This window comes from Mus pahari, chromosome 13 (assembly GCF_900095145.1).
Source record: "Mus pahari chromosome 13, PAHARI_EIJ_v1.1, whole genome shotgun sequence".
In the NCBI taxonomy this organism is placed as follows: domain Eukaryota; kingdom Metazoa; phylum Chordata; class Mammalia; order Rodentia; family Muridae; genus Mus; species Mus pahari.
Window position 1 is genome coordinate 30,756,328 of NC_034602.1, and position 23,654 is coordinate 30,779,981.

General features: G+C 46.3%; 1 protein-coding gene and 1 pseudogene across 1 annotated transcript in view; one reads left to right on the forward strand and one right to left on the reverse strand.

Moving 5' to 3' along the window:
• Evc2 (EvC ciliary complex subunit 2) overlaps positions 1-23,654 on the forward strand; it is an 85,300-nt gene that overhangs the window by 54,400 nt on the left and 7,246 nt on the right. Inside the window, exons 15-17 of the mRNA XM_029545408.1 lie at positions 14,164-14,391; positions 20,098-20,309; positions 21,709-21,796. Of these exons, the coding sequence (XP_029401268.1) occupies positions 14,164-14,391; positions 20,098-20,309; positions 21,709-21,796 (528 nt within the window). The remainder of the gene's footprint in view (positions 1-14,163; positions 14,392-20,097; positions 20,310-21,708; positions 21,797-23,654) is intronic.
• Positions 8,440-8,991, reverse strand: LOC110330484 (annotated as a pseudogene).

The window sequence follows — 23,654 nt, forward strand, 5'->3', positions numbered from 1 at the left end:
TGTGTGTGTGTGTGTGTGTGTGTGTGTGTGTGTGTGTGTGTGTATTGAGAGAGAAAAAGTTGAAAGCGGCGTTCTTCATCGCCATCCACCTGGTTTGTTGAGATGAGGAGTCACTTGGAACTTGTCAAGTGAGCCTAGCTGGCTAACTGGAGCCCCAGGGTCTACCAGTCTCCCCTGCCTCCCCAGCTTTGGGCTTACAAGCCTGTGCCAGCACACCCAGCTTTTGTTATGTGGGTTCTGGGAAGTGACCTCGTGTCCTTATGCTTACACAGTGTGTACCTACAGACTGCGACACTCCCCAACCCCCATGTGGATCTGGATACTTCTGATAAAATTCTTCTTTTCCACGCTGTTATTTTAAAACTTTTACCTGTTTTAATTTTTGTCTAACTTATGCATACATTCTTTCTAACAGTCAAATAATTATAAAAAGCTTGTGCTGGGAAAATAATAGTAACAAAAGTAAGAGCAGGCCTCCGGCCATATTTGCACACATACCTCTTAATTCACAGCAGGTCGTTTGAGTTCCAGTCCTGTATCTCTAACTGACACTCTCGCCTTACTACTTCCTGACTTCTCTGCTCGGATTATCTATTTGCTTTTCTCTGTGAGAAGTGGGGATTTCATCTCAGTGCTGCACGTGAGCCCCTCCTCAGCCCCGACACGGATGAATTCAGGTCTATGATTTCCATTATCAATACTGCAGTGTTATCCACGAAAGGATCATGGATTAAACCGAGGTCGGTTTTCATCCTATGCAACCTTTTGATTTTCCTGGAGTTAAGATTGTCCGTTTGTTTCTTTTCTTCCTTCCTGTCTTCCTTTCTTCTTTTACTTTCCTCTGTGTTCACAGCTAACTTACTCTGTTTCCAAACAGTTGAACAACTGACCTGTCAGGACCACCCCCCTGGAAGCCCTCTCCCTCTGTGCTCTGCCTGGCTCCACGGGACATGTGTGTCTGGGTTCCACACACAGCTCCTGTTTTGCTTTCTTTGGGGTCTTTTGTTTTCTTTTTTCCTGCCCTTCCTTCTTTTCTTTCTTCCTTCTCTTCTTTTTCCATTCCCTTGCTTTTTTTATCCCTCTGTCTTGTTTGCAAATGACAGCCTAGGTTTTATCTCGCAAAGACTCTGAATTTGTCATTTACAGTTTTTGTCTCTAATTTTTTGAGAACTCTTCTGCCCTGCCTGCACCCTCTTTCTGGAGTAAGAGTGCTCCTTTAGTACTGATGCTGTGGCTAGCTATCTTCCTCCAAGAATGTGAATAACTTATAAAGATTAATTTATAGTTTCTCTGTATGTGTACCACATTAGTGCAGGTGCCTATGGAGGCCAGAAAAGGGCAGTGGATCCTCTGGAACAGGAGATAGAATTGTTTGTGAGATACATGGTGTGGATGCTGGGAACCAAGCTCAGGTCCTTTGAAAGAACAAGTGCTCTTAGATTCTTCAGGTTGTAGGTGGTTGTGAGTGAGCTGCTGTGTGTGTGGTTGCTGATCCCGAGTCCTGGAAGAATCGGCAAGCATACTTGAAATGAATGACCTTGAGCAAACTGGGACATGCTGCCTACCTACGAAAGGCTCTTTCTTCTCTCTGTGGACTGACCTACAGTGTGTCTCCCCCAGAGTTGGAGTCTGTCTTCTCAGCTCTTTTCCTTGCAGCAAGCAGGTTGCTCATTTTGGGTTTCTTCACCTTTGGTAGTTTCTGCTCAGCTCAGTTCAATGTTGATCAGCTTAGGGACACCTCCCCTGACCGCTGACTCAGACGTTTGTGACGTGTGCCTTGGAGACAGGCCACCCAGCCAAAATGGACTTGAAGTTCTCGGGTGCGCTCTGTCTCCTCTGCTTGCAAGGAGCTCTCCCATGTCTGTGACCCTCCTTGGTAGTCTCCTCGGGTTTGCTAGTGAGCTAACAGCTGCTCCGAAGCTCTGGGACTCAGTGAGGCTGTAGACCATGGCCTTCATTATTGCAAGCCACCCCCTCCTCCCTGCCACCCCCCCCCCCAGTGTATTCCTTCAACAGGAGCAGAATTCCTCAGAGGAGACCTCTGTAGTCTCCTGCAGAGATGCAAAGGTCTGGGTGCCCAAGATCATGGGCGCTCAACAGGAAACTTGAGCTGGGAGTTTCGCAGTTCGCATGCAGATTTGCATTGGAGCTTTCTGATTTCAGTGCAGAGCCTTTTGATGCAGCTGCCTTCCTTCTCCAAGCTGAGGAAATTCCCACAGATAAGCCAGGATTCACCTGCTGGCGGAAGGAGGGAGTGGCCTGCTGCCCAGAGAGAGAGGTCAGGCAGGAGCCTCCTCAGAGCTGTCTCATGAGAGGCGCAGCCTTTTCTTCAGTCTTCCCCTACTTGCCCATGCTGTTGCTGCTCCTTTTCTGGGACTTGGCACATCCTGCAGAATATGGTATTTTGTTTCTGTTGACTCTACTCTGGCTGGCTGAGATTTCAGCTTGGAGGCTCTGTCAAGTCATTTACGGTTCGGTTCAGTAGTGCACTTTCATGCCTTGACTCAAATCCTCTGTAAACAGTAACCCTCACGAATATCTTCTCCCATTTCCCCCTCCCGTCTCCTATGAGAAGTGGGAGTTCCCCTCTGGATATCACCCCCCACCTATCCCCACCCTCAGCCCCATCATCACCCAGAACAGGGAGTCACTGAAGGACTAGGTACATCCTCTCCCACTGAGGTCAGACAAGAAGGCTCAGTTAGGGTGACAGGATCCACAGGCAGGCAACAGAGTCAGGGATGACCCCCACTCCAATTTTTGGAGAACCTGCATGAAGATCAAGCTGAACATCTGCTACATATGTGTGGGGGTCCAGCCCATGTATGCTCTTTGGTTGGTAGTTCAGTCTCTGGGAGCCCCCAAGGGTCCAGGTTAGTTGACTCTGTTGGTCTTCCTGTGGAGTCCCTGTCCACTTCCTGTCCCTCAATCTTTCCCCCAACTCTTCCATAAGACTCCCCAAGCTCCATCTAATGTTTGGGTGTGAGTCTCTACATCTTTTTCCATTGGCCTCTCAGAGGGCAGTTATGCTAGGCTCCTCTCTGCAAGCATAGCAGAAGATCATTAATAGTGTTAGGGATTGGCTCTTGTCCATGGCATGGGTCTCAATCTGGGGCAGTCATTGGTTGGCTGTTCCCTCAGTCTCTGCTCTATCTTTGTTTCTGCACATCTTGTACACAGGACACATTTTGAGTTGAAGGTTTTGTGGGTGGGTTGATGTTCTTATCCCTCCACTGGGAGTCCTGCCTGGTTATAGGAAGTGGCTGCTTCAGGCTTCATATTTTCCACTGCTAGGAGTCTCAGATAGAGTCACTCCCACAGGCACACCGGGGCCTCCCCCATCTCAGGTCTCTGGCACAGCTGATTTCCATTCTCTCTCCCTTACTCTCCCCACACCTGATTCCCCACCCCATCCCTTCTTCCACACAGTTCCCTCCCTCCCTCCATCTCCAGTATCTATTTCATTTCCCCTTCTGAGAAAGAGTCTCCATATTCCTTTGGGCCCTCCTTGTTATTTGTCTTCTTCAGATATGTGGATTATAGCGTGGCCATCCCGAACGGGGCTATTTTAACTTCTCACTTTCCTGTTTGTTCCCGTTTTGTTTTGTTTGCATCTCTTTTCTTAGTGCTCTAAGAAGATCTCTGGTCTTATTTTGACTAGGAGTGGAGAAAGTGGACACCTTTGCCTAGTTACTGATCTTAGTGTAAATGATTCAATATTTCCCCTCACTGAGTATAATGTTGGCTACAGGTTTATCATATTTAATGTGCTTTATTTTGTAATATCTTCCTTCTCTTCTGAGTTTCTTCAAGATTTTTAACAAGAAGGGATATTAGCTTTTTGTCATATATTCTTCTGTTCCTTTTGAGACGTCCATGCACTTTCTACTCTTGGGTCCACTTATGTAGGACAGGACAATTATTATATATTGAGCTATTCCTTTGTCTCTGTCATAGAGCCAACATATTCATGGTGAACGATGTGTTTTGTTTTGTTTGATGAGCTCTTGAATTCAAGTATTTCGTTGAGAGGTTTTATATCTAAGTTCATTGGGAAGATTGTTCTGGAATTTTTCATTTTGTTGTTGCTGTATCTTTGTCTGATCTTGGTATCAGGGTACCACTAACGTCATAAAGACTTTGGTCATCTTCCCTCCCTGTTTTGATGATCTGGTGAAACTCACCAGTGAATCCATCTGGGCCTGGACTTTCTTAGTTGATTTTAATTACTGCTTCAACTCCACTGCTTGTTGTTGGTCTCATTTTGATTGTCTCATTTGATATAATTTGTTGATATAATTTGTTGTTTATCTCATTTGATATAATTTTAGTACATAATATATCTAGCGATTTATCCATTTTTTTGAGATTTTTTTCCAATTTAATGGAAAAAAATACATTCTTTCAAGATGGGACCTAATGATTTCCTGAATTTCACTGGTATCTGTAATAGTGGCTCCCTTTATGTCTCTAATTTTACTTCTCTGAGTCCTCTCTTCTTTGGGTTCATTTGGCTAAGGGTTTGTTTATCTTTTTAAAGAATCGGGTCTTTGTTTTGTTGATTTGCATTTTATGTTTGTTTTTTCCCATTTTATTATTTTTCTGCTGTAAAATTAAATGTTTTCTTTGGGGCTAGTGATTTGGGGTTTTATTTGCTCCTTTTCCTGAACATTGCGAAGTCATTTATTTGAGATCTTTCTGATGTCTTACTAGAGAGCCATAAATTTCTCTTTTTAGACTCTTCATTGTATCCTGTGGATTTTGCTATGTTGTTTTTCATTTTCTTTTGATTCTAGAAATGCTTTTATATCCTTCTTGATTTCTTCAGAGACCTATTTGCCATTCAGTGGTATATCTTACATCCCTGTGAGTTGACATATGTTCTTGGGTTTCTTGTGCTATTCATTTGTTCTATTTAGTCATATTCTATTATGATCAGATCAAACATGAAAGAATTATTTCAATTTTTAAAATATATATTGAGACTTGATTTGTGTCCTGATACATCACCTATTTTGGAGGAAGTTGCATGGACTGCTCAGAAAAGTGTGTATTCTGCAGTATTCGGATGGAATATTCCAGAGATGTCCGTTTAGACCATTTGATCTATGGTGTCATTTAATACATTTATTTCTCTATTTTTCTTGGTATAACGTGTCAGCTGCTGGTAGTGAGGTTGTGAAGTCAGCCACCGCTATTGTGCTGGGGCTGATCTGTAACAGTACATCTAGGAGTATTTGTGCTATGGAGTTGAATGGACCTGTGCTCAGGGTATGTGTGTTTAGAATCCTAATGTCCTCCCGGTGACTGTTCCCTTTATCAGTGTGAAGTCAGCACTGTCATCCTTTCTCATTAGGTTTGGTTTAAAGTCTGTCTTTTCAGATACTAGGACAATGAAGCCATTTTGTTTTCCAGGCTTATTTGCTTGGACCACCTTTCTCCATCCTTTCACGCTAAGGTAGTGCCTGCCCTTTATAGTTAGGTGTGTCTCCGAGGAAACCAAATAGATGGCCCCTACCTTTTAATCAAATCTACTGGCCTGTGCCTCTTTATTAGGGCTTGAGACCATCAGTATTTAGCATTAGTATGAAAGGTATGCATTGGCTCTTGCCATTTCGTTGCTTTCGCGTTGTTTGGTTTTTGTGCTCTTGCATAACTATTATTCTAGTGTGATTTATTCTTTCCTGTAGCATCATGGATGGAATTGCTTTTCCCTTCAGCCTAAAGTAATTCCTTCAGGTATCTTCTGTAGAGCAGGCTTGTGATGGTTTGATTATGACAGCTAGGCTTAGGCAGTGAGGGATGTAATAAAACAAGTGTATGTGTGTGTGTGGGGGGGGTGTGCGGAGGCACGTCTTCCAGCCCCATCAAGCAACAGAACTCAGCAGCTTTAGCCATGTGGCTCTGGCTTTAGTGCGAAGAATAGAAGGAGACTACTGGAACAATTGATGCTGGTTAGCTGGGGCTAAGAAATTAGCAGTCATTAAGAAGAGACCAGCATCACTGAGGTGACATCTGCTAGGAAGTGTTTTCTGAGAGCACAAAGAAGCTGTGCTCCAGAGACAGCCAAGGTTGTACCTCATGCTACAGCGGGACTTGGTAATGTGTACGAGTCACCCAGGTTGGACTGGTTTTGAAGGCATAGAAAGCAGCTGAGGCTCAGTGCTGTGAGAGTCCAGGAAAGGACGATGGTGAAGGTGTAGCCTCAGTTGTAGTTGATGGCCCAGTACTGAAGGGGCCAGGCAAAGAAGTGGAGGCTTGGCACCATGAAGAGAGCCTAGGAGAGGCTACTAGTGAAGCCTACTGTCAGCAGAAGATCCCAGCATATTGGAGATGCCAGTACCATGGGATGATCACCTAGAACAGCAGCGACAGTGGAATGAAGTCAACCAGAACCTAAAGTGCAACAGAGGGTATTGCTGGAGATGTGACCCAAGCCCTTTGGAGGAACCAAGAAGATCATGTGTGGATCCCAGACATTGGAGAAAGAAGCTGTAAAGTCAAAGTTGCCTTGGAGACCCCAAGATGTTAGAGATGCCAGAACCGTGGGTTATCTGCTGAGGAAAACTGCTAACAGGGGGTGGAACCAGCCCAGGAGAAAGAAGTGTGTTACAGTTGTCAAAGCTGAAAGGAGTTGGGCATCAGACATGGAGATGCAGAGTTTGAAGAGTGCCCAGCTGGTCTTCAGTGTTGCTTTGGTCCAGTATTTCCTCACTATAATGTTTTGGAATGGTAAATATATGTCCTATGATGTTGGAGATATATGATCAGCTTTTTTATTTTGATTTTATAGGGGATTACAGTTAAATGATTGAATGGGTCTCAGAAGAGACTCTGGACTTTGGACTTTCAAGATTATTGAGACTACTGCAGACTGTGGGGACTTTTGAAGTTAGGCTAACTATATTTTGCATTATGCTATAGCCAGGTATGGCCCCCATATACTCGCGTGTTTGAACAAGCCTATGGGGGCCGGGGAGTGAAATGGGATGGTTTGCATATGCTCAGCCCAGGCAATGGCACTATTAGGAGGTGTGGCCTTGTTGGAGTAGGTGTGGCCTTGTTGGAGGAAGTGTGTCACTTTGGGGTTGGGCTTTGAGACCCTCCTCCTAGCCTCCTAGCTGGCTGGAAGACAGTTTCTCCTGTTTGCTTTCGGAACGAGATGTAGACCTCTCAGCTCCTCCAGCACCATGCCTGCCTGGACGCTGCCATGCTCCCCACCATGATGATAATGAACTGAACCTCAGAACCAGTAAGCCAGCCTCAATTAAATGCCTTTTATAAGAGTTGCCTTGGTCGTGGTGTCTCTTCACAGCAATGGAAACCCTAAGACAAGGCTTAATGATCATAAATTCCTCTAGTCTATTTTTATTATGTAAAAAATATCTAGTCTATTTTTATTTTTTTCATTCAGCTGTGGTAGAGAACTTTTTTGGGGTGGAGTTCTCTTAGCTGGCAGGTATTGCCTTTCAGGATTTGAAAGAGTCTTTCCAGGGCTTCTGGACTGCAGCATTTCTCTTGAGCGATTCCCTCTTGTTCTGATGGGCCTGCTGTGTATGTGCCGTTTCTGTGCTTCTGTCTTGCTGCTTCCAGTATACTATACACTCTGCTTTGTGTATTTAGTATTTTCATTACAACATGATGAGGAGAGATTCTTTGGTCTTGTGTGTTCAGAGTCCTAATTGCCTATCATATCAGCACTGGGACCTCTTTTCTTTATTCTGGGAAATATAACATAATTATTATTATATTAATTATTTTATTATTATTATAAATAATTGTGTGATTATTTGTTTGAAAATGCTTTCTATGCCTTTAGAATGGGGTTTTTCTCTTTTTATGGCCACTATCTGTTGGTTTGGTCTTTTCATTGGGTTTGTGTGTCATGAAATTCCTATTGTTACTGTCTCATTTTGTTTCTGTGCTTGTTGGACGGCTCCAACTCTTGCATCTTGTCTTTAGGCTTGGTATTCCACCCTGTTAGTGATCTGCTGTGTTGCTGAGACTTTCCACAGAGCTTTTAATTTGACTCATTGATATTTTTTCATTTCTAGCATTTGAGATTGGTCTTTCTTCAGAGTTTTGTCTCTGTTGAACTCATCTTTCATATCACATCAACATCTCCTTCATTTTGTTGCACTGTTTGAATTGGCTCTCCATTAGGAGTTTGTCTTTCCTGTTTTCTTTGAACATTCTTAGCATCACTGTGAATTCTCTGTCTTGGCTTTCCTCTAACTCACCCTCTCTAGAGGCCATCGCTGTAGGGTGAAGAATTTCTCAAAGAGTTATATTTGTCTTAGTTTGGTGTAGGTGGTTTTTTTTGGGGGGGGTCACTTGTTGAAATTTACACAACTGGTGTTTGTTGTTTTGTTTTGTTTAATCATCTATTCCTTTTTAAAAATCAGATAGTCTTTTATTGAAATATTTTCTTGTTGATTCCTAACTAGCTGGGCACTCCACTGCACCGCTGTTGATGTCATCTATGATATCACCAGGGTGGCAACCTTCCACATTGCAGCCCACAGATGGTGCAGTACCCAGAATCTCCTTGATAGTTCCAGAAAGTTCTCTCGCCAAAGACGGGTGTCTCATCTGGTGGGCAATGTTGACAATCTCATCAAAAGTGATGTTCCCACTGTGTTGAATGTTCTTCTGCGTCTTCCTCTCTGTTGGCAGCTCCTTGGGGACTTTGATGATCAGGGCAGAGGCAGAGGGCACCGCCTCAGTCTGGGCCTGTTTGTTCTGGATGGTCAGTGTCACTGTAACCCTGAGACCTTTCCAGTCACCGGTAGCCTTGGCAATGTCATCACCAACTTTTTTTGGAGACAGACCCAGAGGACTAATCTTAGGGGCTAAGGTGGATGTGGCACTGACCTCGCCTCCAGTGCACCTCAAGTGCATGACTTTGATCTTGTTGGGGTCGAACTTGATGGCTGGTGTTGGATGAACCCAGATTGGGGACGACCAAAGAAAGTCGCACAGTAGCCTCCTCTGAGCCAAAAGCCCAAAAGGCTATTTCCCTTCAGGTGAAGTAATTACAGTGTTCAAGTGTGGGACCTGGTAGAGTTGAGTGTGTAGCTCCCAAAGTGATTCCTTAGTGCATGAGCTCTGAGTGCCTCTTGTAAGCTCTACATCATTTCCTGGGCAGGATGATAACTGCCAGATATTAGCAAAGTGCAAATGTCACAGCCGGCTATCAACAGCGACAGGGTGGTGTCCACTACAGCTTTAGTTAATTAGATTAGGAGTGGGGAGGGAAATAGGAGGATAAGGATTAATTAGTAGATGGACTTGGAAAAGAAAAAAATGAGGTGGGTGAGGAAGGTGGGAGGGACAAGCTAGGGTCCTGTTAGGAGATTGGTAAAGCTACAGATGGTTCTAACGGAGACAAGAAGAGAAGAGGGTAGAGATGAGAGAAAGAAGACAAGACACAGACTTAAGGGGAGCGTAGCAGATGTGTGGCTACAGAGTGTAGAGAGGAATGCCTTCTAGGCCGGGTGAAGACATTTACTCCTACATCCTAACTAGGCAGCATACGGACAAAAGCAAAAAACGTTCCGAGACATTTAGGTAAGATCAGGAGGCAAACCACAGACTGAAAGTAAGGGCTGAAAGGGGGGTTTAGGGGGTGACCTGCTGGTAGATGGACTGAGGTGACAGTTAAAGTTCTCAGATCCCTCTTGCTCTGGCATCGTTTCACCCAGTGCTCTGGTCAGCGGGGCGGGAGGCACTGGGGGGCCTTTGGTCTCTCTAGCCTCTGTGCAGTTTCTGTCCTGATGATTCTCTGGGACCTCTACGCTTTACCCTGTCAATCTTTTGATGCTAGAGCTCCTGTGTACTTGAGGAAGGCCCTGCTAGCGCCTCACCAGCCCTTCTCGCCATGTGTCTGTTTCTAGACCTGTTAAGAAGGACTGGTGTGATTTTAGAATCCCATAAAGACCCCATGGCAGGAGTGCCTCGGAGGAACCTTCAAGGGCATCTTAGGACAAAGAAGGGCCTTCCTTGAGCTTCTAGTGCTGTCAGGGAAAAGTAGGAAGGAAGTTGTTTGAACTTCTTATTTAAAATAAGAACATTTAGCAGGCCTTGTTCTCAAATGAGTTGTTATTATTTGAGATGCATGAATATGTAAGGAAACCAGCCATTAATACCTCATAGATATGCAAATCTGTCCTTACCCAGGACTTTCCCCCAAGGATTCAAGTCTGATATGGAGAAATAGTCTGACCAGGTGCTGGAATTCACAGAGTAAGCTTTCCAAAGAAAGAAAGGGGATTGTGGAAACCCTTTTTAAACATCCACTGTCCACGGCATTCTTAGGGGGTATACTATACATAGGGCTTTGGCTTTCCTTGCATTGAAGGTTTTCACTTGCAATTACCTGGAGCTGTCCCTGAGGGCCACCTCACTGGTGTCTTCCCTTTGGTAAGCCACTGTGCCTTGGGAAGGCTGAGGCTCAAGGAGCTTGTAGGGTCTACAAAGGAACCAACAAGTCAATGACAGCACAGGCTTTGTTCCCGAAGAGACCTACTGGGTCAAGTCCTCTAGCATAAGGAACCAGAGGTTGCTGTCCATTTACAGGCCAGAGGTGTGCGAAGGAGACTGATATCCTCTTTGGTTTATGGTCTGCCATTGTTAGGAGGAGAGGGAAATAAGGAGAGCAGGTTGAGGGTGGATGAGCATCTCTCCTGGTCAGCCATGAATGAAGACTCATTGAGCTGAGAGAGCAGAAATCTAGAAAAACAACTTACTTTGGTTTCAAGAACGATCATTATTTTAAACCGAATGGAGGAGTTTTAACGATGGCACAGTCATGGCACACCTTCCTGGCTTCAGATAGCTGGAGAAGGGGATGGAGCTCTGTTCTAGGCAATTGCCTTCTGCTGGTTATGGCCAGTGTCCCACCAGGTGGACCTTATACAGACCTGCGTCTCAGGAGCTCTGTGGCTTTGTCTTTGCCTTCCTGGTTCTGCAAACATCCAGCCATCTTAATTTAGAGCAGTCTCACCATGCCCTTTCCCTCTAAGAATGGCATCCTTCTTTCCTCCCTCCTCTGTCTCCTCCCTCCTACCTTCCTCTTCTATTTCATTGTTGTTGATCTTCAACCTCTTTCTTTCTGTATTCATTTATTTTTTATTACATTACAATTTGATCATATTCTCTCCCCTCCTCCAACTCCTTCCAGATCCTCCCTACCGCCATACTTAGCTCATTTCATGTTTCTCTCTCTCTCTCTCTCTCTCTCTCTCTCTCTCTCTCTCTCTCTCTCTCTCTCAAAACAAATAAACAAACAGAAAACCAATAAAACCAAAAAGAAAAAATCAAATCAAACCAAATAAAAAGCACACACAAAAAAGTAATCCCACTGGCAGTAGTGGTGCACGCCTTTAATCCCAGCACTCGGGAGGCAGAGGCAGGCGGATTTCTGAGTTCGAGGTCAGCCTGGTCTACAGAGTGAGTTCCAGGACAACCAGGGCTACACAGAGAAACTCTGTCTCGGAAAAAAAAAAAAGTAATCCTTTTGGGTGAGCAATACCATGTGACATAGTAATATTAACCATCTTACTCAGAGTCTCACTGCTGAGTCCAGTGAAATCCAGGGAGAGCCAGAGCATGTGAACTTTACAACCAGCTGAGTCTTTATCTGCCAGGCTATGCTTTGGGAACAGGGATGAGCAAGGGATGGTGGAAGATTGGACATTCTCTCATCTGAGTGCTAGAGAGGGATCACCTCCTGATGTTTACTAGGGCTATGGGGTATTCAACAGCACACATTGCCCCATAACGTTTGAAGGTTTTTGAATCTTCTATCTGCAGTTTCTTAAGTCAGTTTTTAGAGTTTGTTTGGGAGACAGTGAAGATAATTATAGGGCAGAGAAGAGAAAGTTTTTACCCCAGGTTCCATTCCTAGAGGAGCAAAATATTAAGGTGGCTGGTAGGTTAAAGATGTCGGGAGATGGAAAAGCCTCTCCCATGGCTGGCTGTTACTGTCAGGGATCAATCTGGAAAAGTGAGTTACTTTACTTTTAGAAACTCTAATTGTTCAAGGAGATGGAGTTGAGGGGGGCAGATGGAGAGTGAGGGGCTTCACAAGATGGTGTGAACATGGCTAACATTCCTGGCTTTAGTTACTCTTAGATAAGTGAAAATAACCATGGCTGCCATTCTTGTAACTACTTCCTGCTGGTTACAGACAGTATCCTCACCAGGGGAAAAGAGGTCCAGGATAGTCTCTAGTATTTTAAAGGAGGAACACTGTCCGTTTGTCTTTCTGCTGATTCCTGGATACAGGACTTCTCTCTATGATACAAAGCATGTTTGGGTACAAAGCAATTTTAAAAGACAGGGTAGAAATCTGTACCCTTTTAATTAGGGCCCAGGAAAGCTGGCAGGTTCCATAGTGGAAGTCAGCAAACAGCCATATAATAGGAGGTGGGGAGGGGTGTCCGAGGCTGAGTGAGAGGCCCGAGGTCACAGGGAAAGCTTTCAGGCTTAGGCAGAGCAATCCATCTTCTTTGGCTGGCTTTTGGCCTCGACCTCTTAGCTTCAGTTACCTTGGAGACCCATCCAGGGTGAGTATCTGGTTCTCCAGACTAGATAGAGTTTGGGTCTAGTGTACTGTCCTGAGAACCTGGCCTGAGTTTCCCTAGCAAGCCTGTGTTTCTGGGGAACGTTGTGCTTGCCTTGGTGTTGTGTGCTCTTCTGCCTCATGTAGGGGTTGGGGGATAGAGCATGTATCTAACATGAGTGTAGTCCCTTGCAGACTCTCTTCTGTATGTACTCCATGGCCGTGGGCCTCTGAGTGTCCTTCCAGGGAGCTGCTCTGCCCTTCTCTTGTTCCTGTCGTGACTGACCCTACCTCTCTGTGCTTTAAGCCTCCGTGCCTCTGGAAGGGCAGGTCTGAGCCTTTCAGACAGGGCTGCATTTTACTGGGGGACATGCTGGGCAGTCATGGGAGAGACCTGAGCCATGGTCTTCTAGCAGCCTCCATTTCAGCTCAGTGTCCTGGTCCTGTTGCCTCTACAGAAGCATCAGGTATGGACATATATGAAAACATGTCCCGTGGCAGGTCAAGACCCATGGGCTTTTTGCTTTTGGTTTTATGTGTTGTGTTGAATCATACCGCAGAAAATGACAACTTTTAAAGGCTCAGCTCACTGATATTAAAGTCCATTCACACTCTCCTGAGCCACCATCTAGCTCTAGAAATTTCCATCTTGCCAAACTGAAACTCCACACCAGTTCCACAGCACCTCCTGTTTGCTTTCACCCCAGCTGCTGGGGACCACGGTTCTCCACTGAGTGGCTAAACAGAATTTGTCCCGCTGTGATTGACAATTCGCTCTAAGCCTAGCTGGCTCAAGGCTCACCACAATGCAGTTTCCTTCCTGTCTTGTGTCAAACCCTGGCTTGCTCAGTGGATATAGTTCATCTGCTCATCCCTCCCTGACAGTGGGCATGTTTTTGTTTGGCTTTTGGTTATCATGGATGACATTCTAGAAACTCTGAAGGTAAAAATGAGAGATGTGGATTGTCCACCTTTCTTTGTGATTGGCACTTTATTCTCCTGGTTTGGGGACTGGAACTCACAGGGTGACCTACTTCTTTCCCAGGCTCAGGGAGTGAGCTTACAGTGTCTATGTAGGAAGTATAGATGCTATTTTGGTAGTACCTGGGAGGCTGAGGCAGGAGGATTACAGGTTTGAGGAAGGGAGGGGTAACAAAAAAATAGAAAGAACATAGATGCTTCATTGAGACACCTCAGCAGGGAAAGGCACTTGCTGCCACGCCTGATGATCAGAGTTCATCCCTGGAACCCTCATGGTAGAGGTAGAGAACACTCTCAATTGCCCTCTGACCTCCACATGCACTCCTTGAGGGTTAGGTATAGCTGAGCCTGCCTGTACACAAGGCCTAGGGCATGGTAGGGGTGTAGACTGGGAGTGGACATAGCCAGGTCTGCTCACCTCTGAAGATCCACATAGACCACGAAGGACACTGAGCCTGGTGTCCCCTGCAGCTGAGACATTGCCTCGCTCCCAGCAAAGTCCCAGACTGCTGTCTCCTGATCAGAGCCCTTGGGATCCTCAGTATGTGCCCTGTGGGAGGCAGTGGGCTCTCCTCCCCACAGCCTCTCAGGTCCTCTGGTTCTGTCCTCTTCCCCAGGTGCGAGGGGAATTGCTCCAAGAGAGGGTCCAGAGGCTGGAGGCCCAGGAGGCGCACTTTGCTGAGTCACTTGTGGCTCTGCAGTTCCAGAAGGTGGCCCGGGCTGCTGAGACCCTCTCGGTCTACACCGCCCTGCTCAGCATTCAAGACCTGCTGCTGGGGGAGCTGAGTGAGTCGGAGACACTGACCAAGTCAGCCTGTGTGCAGATCCTGGAGTCCCACAGGCCGGTGAGTGGGCTTGGGGTAGAAAAGGGTACCTGCACCATCACTCTTTGTGGTGCCTAGAACTTTATTAGGCATGGAAATGGGTCTCTACCACATGTCCTGTCTGTGAAGTGGGAGACCAAGTAAAGATGACTTCCTAACTATACAAGAGCACTATGTGCTAGGCAGCACCCCTGTCTTAGTCAGGGTTTCTATTCCTGCACAAGAATCATGACCAAGAAGCAAGTTGGGGAGGAAAGGGTTTATTCAGCTTACATTTTCATACTGCTGTTAATCACCAAAGGATGCAGGACTGGAACTCAAGCAGGTCAGAAAGCAGGAGCTGATGCAGAGGCCATGGAGGGATGTTCTTTACTGGCTTGCCTCCCCTGGCTTGCTCAGTCTACTCTCTTATAGAACCCAAGACTACCAGCCCAGAGATGGCACCACCCACAAGGGAACCTCCCCCCTTGATCACTAATTGAGAAAATGCCTTACAGCTGGATCTCATGGAGGCATTTCCCCAACTGAAGCTCCTTTCTCTGTGATAACTCCAGCTGTGTCAAGTTGACACAAAACTATCCAGTACAACCCCACCCCTGCTCTGGCCCCTTGCCTCTGATCGGACACCCTCTGAATCTCCACACCCTGGGAACTGGATGCCTCTTCCATTCCAGGCACTGTCCAAGTTGGTAGTGTCTCTTCATAAATGAAAACCCACCATCATCTTTTAATTAGGCCACATCAAATGGAGTCCTGCCTCTGGCTAAGTGTTTGACTCTGAATGTCACCGTTATTCCCACTTACCGTGTTCTTTCAGCTGGAGAACTGTCACCATGAAACAAATATGTGGTAAGGCAGGTCTGAGGACCAATTTTAGGTCCTTTGTATGTGGGTTTTAAAAGAAAGATTTTATTCTATTTTTAATTATCTGGTCTCTGTGTGGGTCTATGCCCATAAGTGCTGATGGAGGCCAGAAAGAAGTATTGGCTCTCCTGAAGTTGGAGTTCCAGGCAGTTGTGAGCTGCCAAATGTAGGTGCCTGGAATTGAACTCAGGTCCTCGGGAAGAACAGCACATATGGCCAACCACTGAGCAATCCCTCCAACACCTGTGTGTGGATTTTTCCCTCATGCTTTGTTCTTCGCGAATTTCATAGAGTTTGTTTTGATCATATTCACCTCTCTCCTAACGCCTCCCAGATATAACCTCCCTTCTCTACCATCCAACTTTGTGTCTGTTTTTTTTATTAAATTCCCAATATAGTTTTTATAAATCCCCAATATAATTTTTGTTTCCAATATAGCCATAGATGCGTGGCTCTTTACTGGAGCGTGACCAACCTACCAGAGGCCACCCTTCTTAAGAAGAGTGATTATCACTCTTTCCACTGCTATCAATTTGCAGTAACTTCTCAGCTAAGTCTGGGACTTCGTGCAAATTCTTCTTTCTTTTTTTCCCATTTGTTTGTTTGTTTGTTTGTTTATATATTCATTCACTCACTCACTCACTTCACAACCTGATCGCAGCCCCTCCATCTCCTCCTAGTCCCCCCATCACACAGCTCATTTATCCCCTGAGAATGGGAACATCCCTGCTGGGTACCAACCCACCGTGGCACCTCAAGTCACTGCAGGATTAGGTGTATTCTCGCCCACTTCGGACAGACAAGGCAGCCCAGTGACAGGAACAGGATCCACAGGCAGGCAACAGAATCAGGGACAGCCCCCGCTCCAGTTGTTGGGGGACCAGCATTAAGACCAAGCTGCATTCCTGCTACATATATGTGGAGGACCTAGGTTCAGCCCTTGTATGCTCTTTGGTTGGTGGTTCAATCTCAGGGAAACTCCAAGAGTCTTCTTGTGTAGTCCCTATCCACTCTGGAGGACACTTCAATCCTTTCCCCAACTCTTCCACAAGACTTTCCAAGCTCCGAGCTCTGTTTAATGTTTGACTGCGGGCCTCTAAATCTGTTTTCATCAGCTGCTGGGTGAAGCCTCTCAGAGGACAGTTATGTTAGGCTCCTGTCTGCAAGCATAACAGAGTATCATTAATAATGTCAGATATTGGTTCTTGCCCATGATGTGGGTCTCATGTTGGTTGGCTCTTCCTTCTGTCGCTGCTCCATCTTTGTCCCTGTGCATCTTGCAGGTAGGACATATTTTGGGTCCAAGATTCTGTGGTTGGGTTGGTGTCCACTGGAAGTCCTGCCTGGTTACAAAGCGGGTAGCCGCTTCAGGCTCCATATCTCCCACTTTTAGGAGTCTCAGCTAGAGTTACCCCCCATAGACTCCCTAGAGCTCCCCCCATCCAGAGTCTCTGTAAAGTCTTAGAGATAGCCCTCATGGTTATTTTGTTCTCCTCCTAAGTGGAATTCGAGCATCCTCACTAGGGCCCTCCTTCTTGTTTAATTTCTTAGGGTCTGTGGGGTGTATCATGAGTATTCTCCAATGTCTATTTTATTTTCCCTTCTGAGTGAGATTCAAGCATCCTCCCTTGGGCCCTCCTAGTTATTTGGCTTCTTTGGGTCTGTGTTTCATTTACACAATGGAACACTACTACTCAGCTATTAGAAACAAGGACATCATGAAATTCACAGGCAAATGGATAGAACTAGAAAATATCATCCTGGGTGAGGTAACCCAGACCCAAAGGACATGCATGGTATGTACTCACTTATAAGTAGATATTAGCCAAATAAATATACAGGATAAACACACAAATCATTCTTTCCATGCTAAGATTTTGTGCGGCTTGGACTTTTTCTCCTGCATGTTGTCACGGTCTCTGTGGCATATGTGCAGCTGCCCTGCTCTGTCTGAAAAAATTCTCTCCTTCTATTTATCTACTTTTCTGGGACCTGCCATCTCCCGGCCTCTTCTTCTGACGTGATCCCTGAGTCCCAGGATGATGGGTGTGATGCAGGTGCCCCATTTAGCCTAGAGCATTCTAAAGGCTCTCTTACAGTGGCCACTGTGGCTCTCTGGGTTGATCACCATCCACAGCAAAACGTAGCTTCCCTGGTGAGGGTTGAGAGAATGTGGGGATTTTTTTTTTTTAAAATCCCATGACTTTCAGTAACATGTTCCAATGAGGAGAAAGCTCTCATTCACTGAGGCCCTGGGTGGGCAGGCATGCACAGAGACCCATGACCAAGTCAGCTTACCAAAGGAAGCACCTAACTGAGCTCTTCCAGGAGGTTGGAGCGCATGATGGCAGAGCAAAGGCATGGCAGCCGGAACATCTTGAGCCACAAGCAGGAAACTGAGGCATACTGGAAATAGTGTGAGTCTTTAGAAATCCCAAAGCCTGTCCCACCTCCGACAAGACCACACCTCCTAATCCTCTCCCAACAGTTCTACCAGCTAGGGAGCAAGTATTTGGACACATGAGCCTCTGAGGGCCATTCTTACTCAAAGCATCACCCTTCTCCTACTCACATCTTCCTGGATGCTGGAGCAAAGACCCCCATTTACCCTGTATGGTTCTCAGATAACCTGGACACCAACAGGAGACCCCGGGGGTCCCAGACAGAACAGCTACAGCTGTGCACACAGTTGTAACCTTTATGTGCAAAATTGTAACTAACATAACTCATCCATCTTTTAGAATAATATAATCCATTGTGGTCGGGCTGACTGAGGCTTTCTTTCTTTCTTGCTTTCTTTCTTTCTTTCTTTCTTTCTTTCTTTCTTTCTTTCTTTCTTTCTTTCTTTCTTTCTTTTGTTTTTTAATTTTCCAGGACTATAAGGGATTTCTAGGAATTTAACCTGAAGACATTAGTTTACAAAACTCACTTACTTAATAGGTTAAATGGAGAGGAAGCCACTCATGTGACCATTTCACCACATACAGAGAGTTCTTGGTGGACTTTAACATCCATTCAAGATGGAACTCCTCAGGAAATCAGACAGGAGGAAGCCTCCATCAAAGCATTTAACAAGGTGTTCATTTGGAGGAGACAGGCAAGGAGATGAACCAGTGCCCCAGATTCTAGTGAGAGGAAAGGAGCCTTAGAGATGGAAAGGGAACCAGGCACTGTGGTGCATACCTTAAATTCTAGTGCTTGGAAGGCAGAAGCAGGCAGACCTCTGTGAGTTCAAGTCCAGGCTAGTCTTCAAAAGGAGTTCTGGAACTAATGAGGGCTGCATAGTGAGAGACTCTATCTCAAAATTTTAAAAAACTCAAGACCTCTCACCCCTCAAAAACATGAAATTCATGCCCCAGGGCACTTAGAGAGCCCTGACATTGAGACACTAAGGCATCTGAGTACCTGAGGTGCACATCCGGGCTAGTATTGTTCACATCAGACACTCCCCCATGGTCTTAGACTACCTAGGGAAAATAACACCCATCCTTCCCATTTCATCTCAGAGCTCTTCTGAATAATGTCAGAGCTTCTCATCACAGTTGCCTGCAAGGGAGAAGCCTGCATCAGAAGCAGAGAATCAGACTACACGTTCTTTACTTGGTAGTGAGGTGGTGGACAGGCTAGACCTTCCTGGCTGGCTCGAGGGGAGAAGGCAGCCTGCTTTGCTTTGTCTGAGACTCTCTGTAGTGCAGTCATTCTGTGCCAAATGCTTTCCTGTTGGTAATGAGCTTCTTAGCTGTTAAAGCATTTGGAGAATTTAAAAAGCATGAAATGAAAAGCTCAAGAAGAAACGATTCCTAAGGAGAGTCCGTGGTGTGCATCTCATTCTGTGAACAATTTAGATTCCTTTTGTGAAATAGGACTAGGAGGACCGTGTGGCAAAGACGGGCAGATTTAAACAGGACAGGCTTACTCAGAAAGAAGGGGTAGCCCCCCAGGCTAAGGGTCCCTGCTGTATTCGCAGCTCAGTGTCAACTTGCTAAGCCTCCATTTCCAAGCCCAGTGAGGTGTCCTCCTGTGCTTCGCTGCCTGTGGGCCCCAGCCACTCCGTTGGTTGATTCTGCCTGAGTTTTCACACTTGCAACTCTGCCACCCAGCACCACTGCTCTTAGGCACCTTGAGGTCAAAAGCAGAAATGGTGTTGCTATTAGCTGACATTTACTGAGCAGGCTCTAAGCCCAGTGCACCATGTGCAATGCCTGGAACTTAGAGCCACTCAAAGACATTTCTGTTCCCAGGTGAGGGGCTCAGGAGCAGCCTTTTGCAAAGTATTGTTACGCGGGTCTCAGGGTCTTTCAGAGAATCCAATTGAGAGGCTCAGAAGTTTAAGCAGAAATGTATTTAGCAAAGCAAAACACGGAACTCAAGAGAGATTGGCATAGGCTGTTCTGAACAGAGATGAACAGCACAGAGGGTTCTGAGTTGTGGGTTTAAAAGACTTTTTTTTAAATGAAAGTTTATGGGGTGGGTTGTGTAGTCATAGCATGAGATGTCTCAAAATACAGATATATCAGATCTCCCTTTTAGAACATTTCCCATAAGTCTGTGGGAATGGTGTGGAGATTAAAAAGCACAATGCAAATGATAGTAGGCTTGGGATAATCTTTGGAAAATGCAGCCCCTTCATGAATCCATGTGGGTGACAGTTAACAAAGTGACTTGGTACTTTTGTTTTTCCTTTCTTTCTGATCTGGCCTGAGCCTGACTTCAGCTCCAGGGATTCTTAACCACAGAGGGGCACCCTGACCCCTCTGGAGACACAGCTACTGAGAAACTTGTGATAACTGTAATTCCTCCCTACCTGGCATCGGTGGGACTCACCCCCCGCAACCCCCCCCCACCCCACTCCTTCATCTGCAGGAGCTGCAGGAGCTGGAGAGGAAGCTGGAGGACCAGCTGGTGCAGCAGGAAGAGGCTGAGCAGCAGCAGGTCCTGGAGAGCTGGCAGCGGTGGGCAGCCGATGGACCTGGACTGAGCGAACCTGAGGAGCTGGATCCTGAAAGGCAGGTCTCTGCCGTCCTGCGGCAGGCCCTGAACAAGGGCCAGAAGCTATTGGAGCAGCATCAGCAGAGGTAGGTGGGTGGTGCACCGTGAACTCGGGAGGGGTCTCCTGGCCCATAGGGACCCTGCCTCTCATTTTCCTGCCTTAGGTACCATTCCTGTGTTCTGCACAAGCTGCTTTATTGTTGAAGTATACCAGCTCTCCTCCTTCTTGGTGTCTTCTATAATTTGTTTTTTTTTTAAATATCATTGAGTTTTACTAACAGTATTTTTTTTAACTTTTAAAAAAAATTTTAAAAAATCGAGTGTGTATATATGTGCATGTCCGTGCATATATGGAGGTGGGAGGACACTTTGGGGAATTGGTTCTCTGCTTCTACCGTGTGAGTCCTGGGGATTGAACTTGGGTCCTCAGACTTGGTGGCAGGTGCCTTTGCCTGCTCAGCTGTCATCTCAACAGGCCCTTCCCCCTCACCCCCAGGGCATGGTTTCAATGCATGGCCTAGCTGTCCTAGACTCACGCTGTAGATCAGCTGGATCTGCCTGTCTCTGCCTTTTAAACGTTTTCTCAAGAAATCATAAACTTACAAGAAATTGTGAAGAAATGAGAGAGAGGCCCCACATGTTCCCACCCAGCTCCCCTGCCTGGTAGCGTCTTACACCACAGCATCAGAGCCAGGCGGTAGCTCTGGCATAGGAAGGGCTCGGTTCTGATTTCACTGAGCTGCAGAATTCTAGACTCTGCCTCTGTAGAACTACAAATTAGACAGGTCCAAACCTTGCTGGTTCTTTGCTTTTTTTTTTTTTTTTCAATCAACATCAGACAATTAGCTTTTGCCTGTGGCATTCAGTGCTTTTGGAGAAACGCCATTCCTTGCAGCTCTCTAACTCCCCACTGTGACTATGGTATCTTGTGTGTAAAGTAGCAGATACAAACTGTATACAGCACACATTAGCTGGGTTTTTAGAAATACACAAATTAACTGGAGGAAACACTCCATTTGGTTTCTGGATGAGCAGATTACAGTGATTTTGAGTTTGTTTTCTGGGTAAACAGGACATTAAAGTGCCATTTCCTTGCATGGAATTAACCAATGGAGGGGCTGAATGTCTGTCAGAGGGGGGTGAGTGCAGAGGTGTTGATTTGATCTAGGCTGGGTCTTTTCAATAGATCATCATCATCAAGTTCTCCTGCTCCCTGAAAGAATCTGCAGGAGACAAGGGTTGGGTTGGAGTTGTACCTGTACAAGTATTGGGTTGTGATAGCCAGTAAAACCATCTTCATTCAGCTTCCTGGAGCTCTGCTCCTCCATCAGCCTCCTGTGCTCCGTAAGAAGTGATCCAGGCCAGGAAGGCAGGCTAGCTCCCAGGCCAGCTCTCCCTTCTTTCCCTCCTCGCCCGTGAGTCTTTGCCCTCCCGTCAGCTCCTCCCCGGCCGGGCTGGACCTCTGGATTTTTCTCTTCACTCCAGGGTGAGAGAGGAGTGGCAGAACAGTGCGGTGCTGGAAGATTCTCTGGAAAGCATAGAGGCTGACACCATGGCCAGCCTTTGCAGCCAGGTGAGCGGGCCCATTCACATCTGAGGACATTCTCCCCTTCTGAGAACCAGCACCTTCTGGATGTCATATGGTGTGGCGGTCCAGTCTCGGCCTCATTATCAGCTCAGGTCCAGCAGACATGACAGTGATGGCAGCTGTGCTGTTGAGCCTCTTTGTCTTTGGGACAAGAAAAAGTCCCTTACTGCCACCACATCCTGTTTACAGTGAGGCCTGAGATGGCTGCATCTGGCTGATGTATACAGATGTCTTTCTTGTTACACTGTAGCAGCAGTTCTTATAACAGCAGTCCTTTGTCACAGCAGAGCAGATACAGTGGAGTCTTCATCTCCTCCTGTCTTCACTCTGCCCACTCATGAACTCTCTCCACACGTAAATCAGTCAGACTCCCCATACCCCTTCCTGGCTTTGCTGGACATCAAATGTTCTCCGCTCCCCACCAGGCATTGCCCTGTAAAATCCCAGGTAAGGCAGGGAATGGCTCTGATTGGCCAGGGGGAACAATGGCCGCCCTGCAACTGAGAGGAGAGGCTTTTATTAGGTCATGGGGTCCTGGTGGCACTTTGGATTTTGGGGGTGGTGGTGGAGTGGAGTGGGGTAAGGGAGGGTATCACTCAAATTGGATTTAAACTCATGCAATCCCCTATTTTACCTCCGGAGTGTTGGGATTATAGTCACGTGACACCACACTGGGAAACCAGCTACTGTGTCCTCGCCAAACCTTTGCAACAGTACTGGTAACCTCACAGTACAGATAAGAATTTGAGGCAATTTCTTCTGTCTAAGCTCCGAAATTTGTCTTTGTAACTCCTTCCATGGGTATTTTGTTCCCCATTCTAGGAAGAAACGAAGTATCCACCCTTTGGTCATCCTTCTTCTTGAGTCTCATGTGCTTTGCAAATTGTATCTTGGGTAGTCTAAGTTTCTGGGTTAATATTCACTTACATCCCATACACAACCGCCAAACCCAGACATTATTGCATATGCCAGCAAAATTTTGCTGACAGGACTCTGATATAGCTATCTCTTGTGAGGCAAATACAGAAGTGGATGCTCACAGTCATCTATTGGATGGAACACTGGGCCCCTAAAGAAGGTGCTAGAGAAAATACCCAAGGAGCTAAAGGGGTCTGCAACCCTATAGGAGGATCAACAATTTGAACCTCCCAGTACCCCCCAGAGCTGTGTCTCTAGTTGCATATGTAGCAGAGGATGGCCTAGGTGGCCATCAATGGGAGGAGAGGCCCTTGGTCTTGTGAAGATCCTATGCCCCAGTATGGGGGAATGCCAGGGCCAGGAAGTGGGAGTGGGTGGGTTGGGGAGCAGGGCGGGGGAGGGTATAGGGGACTTTCGGGATAGCATTTGAAATGTAAATGAAGAAAATATCTAATAAAAAAAAGAATTTGAGGCACAAAGTAATATAAAGACATGGCCCAAGGACTTAACATTTGGTTCAGGGATGCTGGGCATACAGCATGGGCTTTGAGGAGTGCAGAGCTGGCAGATTTTTAAGCTTGTTATTTTGGATTCATTTAGGCCTGTCAGGGTATAGAACGTTACAACATCCACCTTTTGTTCCTTGTTTCCTTGGCTTTGCCTGGGACCACATAAGATCTGGCATGCAGCTTTCTGTCCTGTTATCACAGGAGATTCCTGTAACCACCACAAAGGTGTAGAACTGTCCAACCCAGTGGAGACTTCCCTGTATGTCGGTTCACAGTCGCTGCCACACTCGACATCCCCAACCCCAGCACCACGGTCCATGCTCCATCTTTTTCTCATGTTCAGCTACGGCCCTGCATGTATAGCACCGGACACAGACCATTCCCTCCTATCATAGCATCCTTGAGCTCAGCAGCCC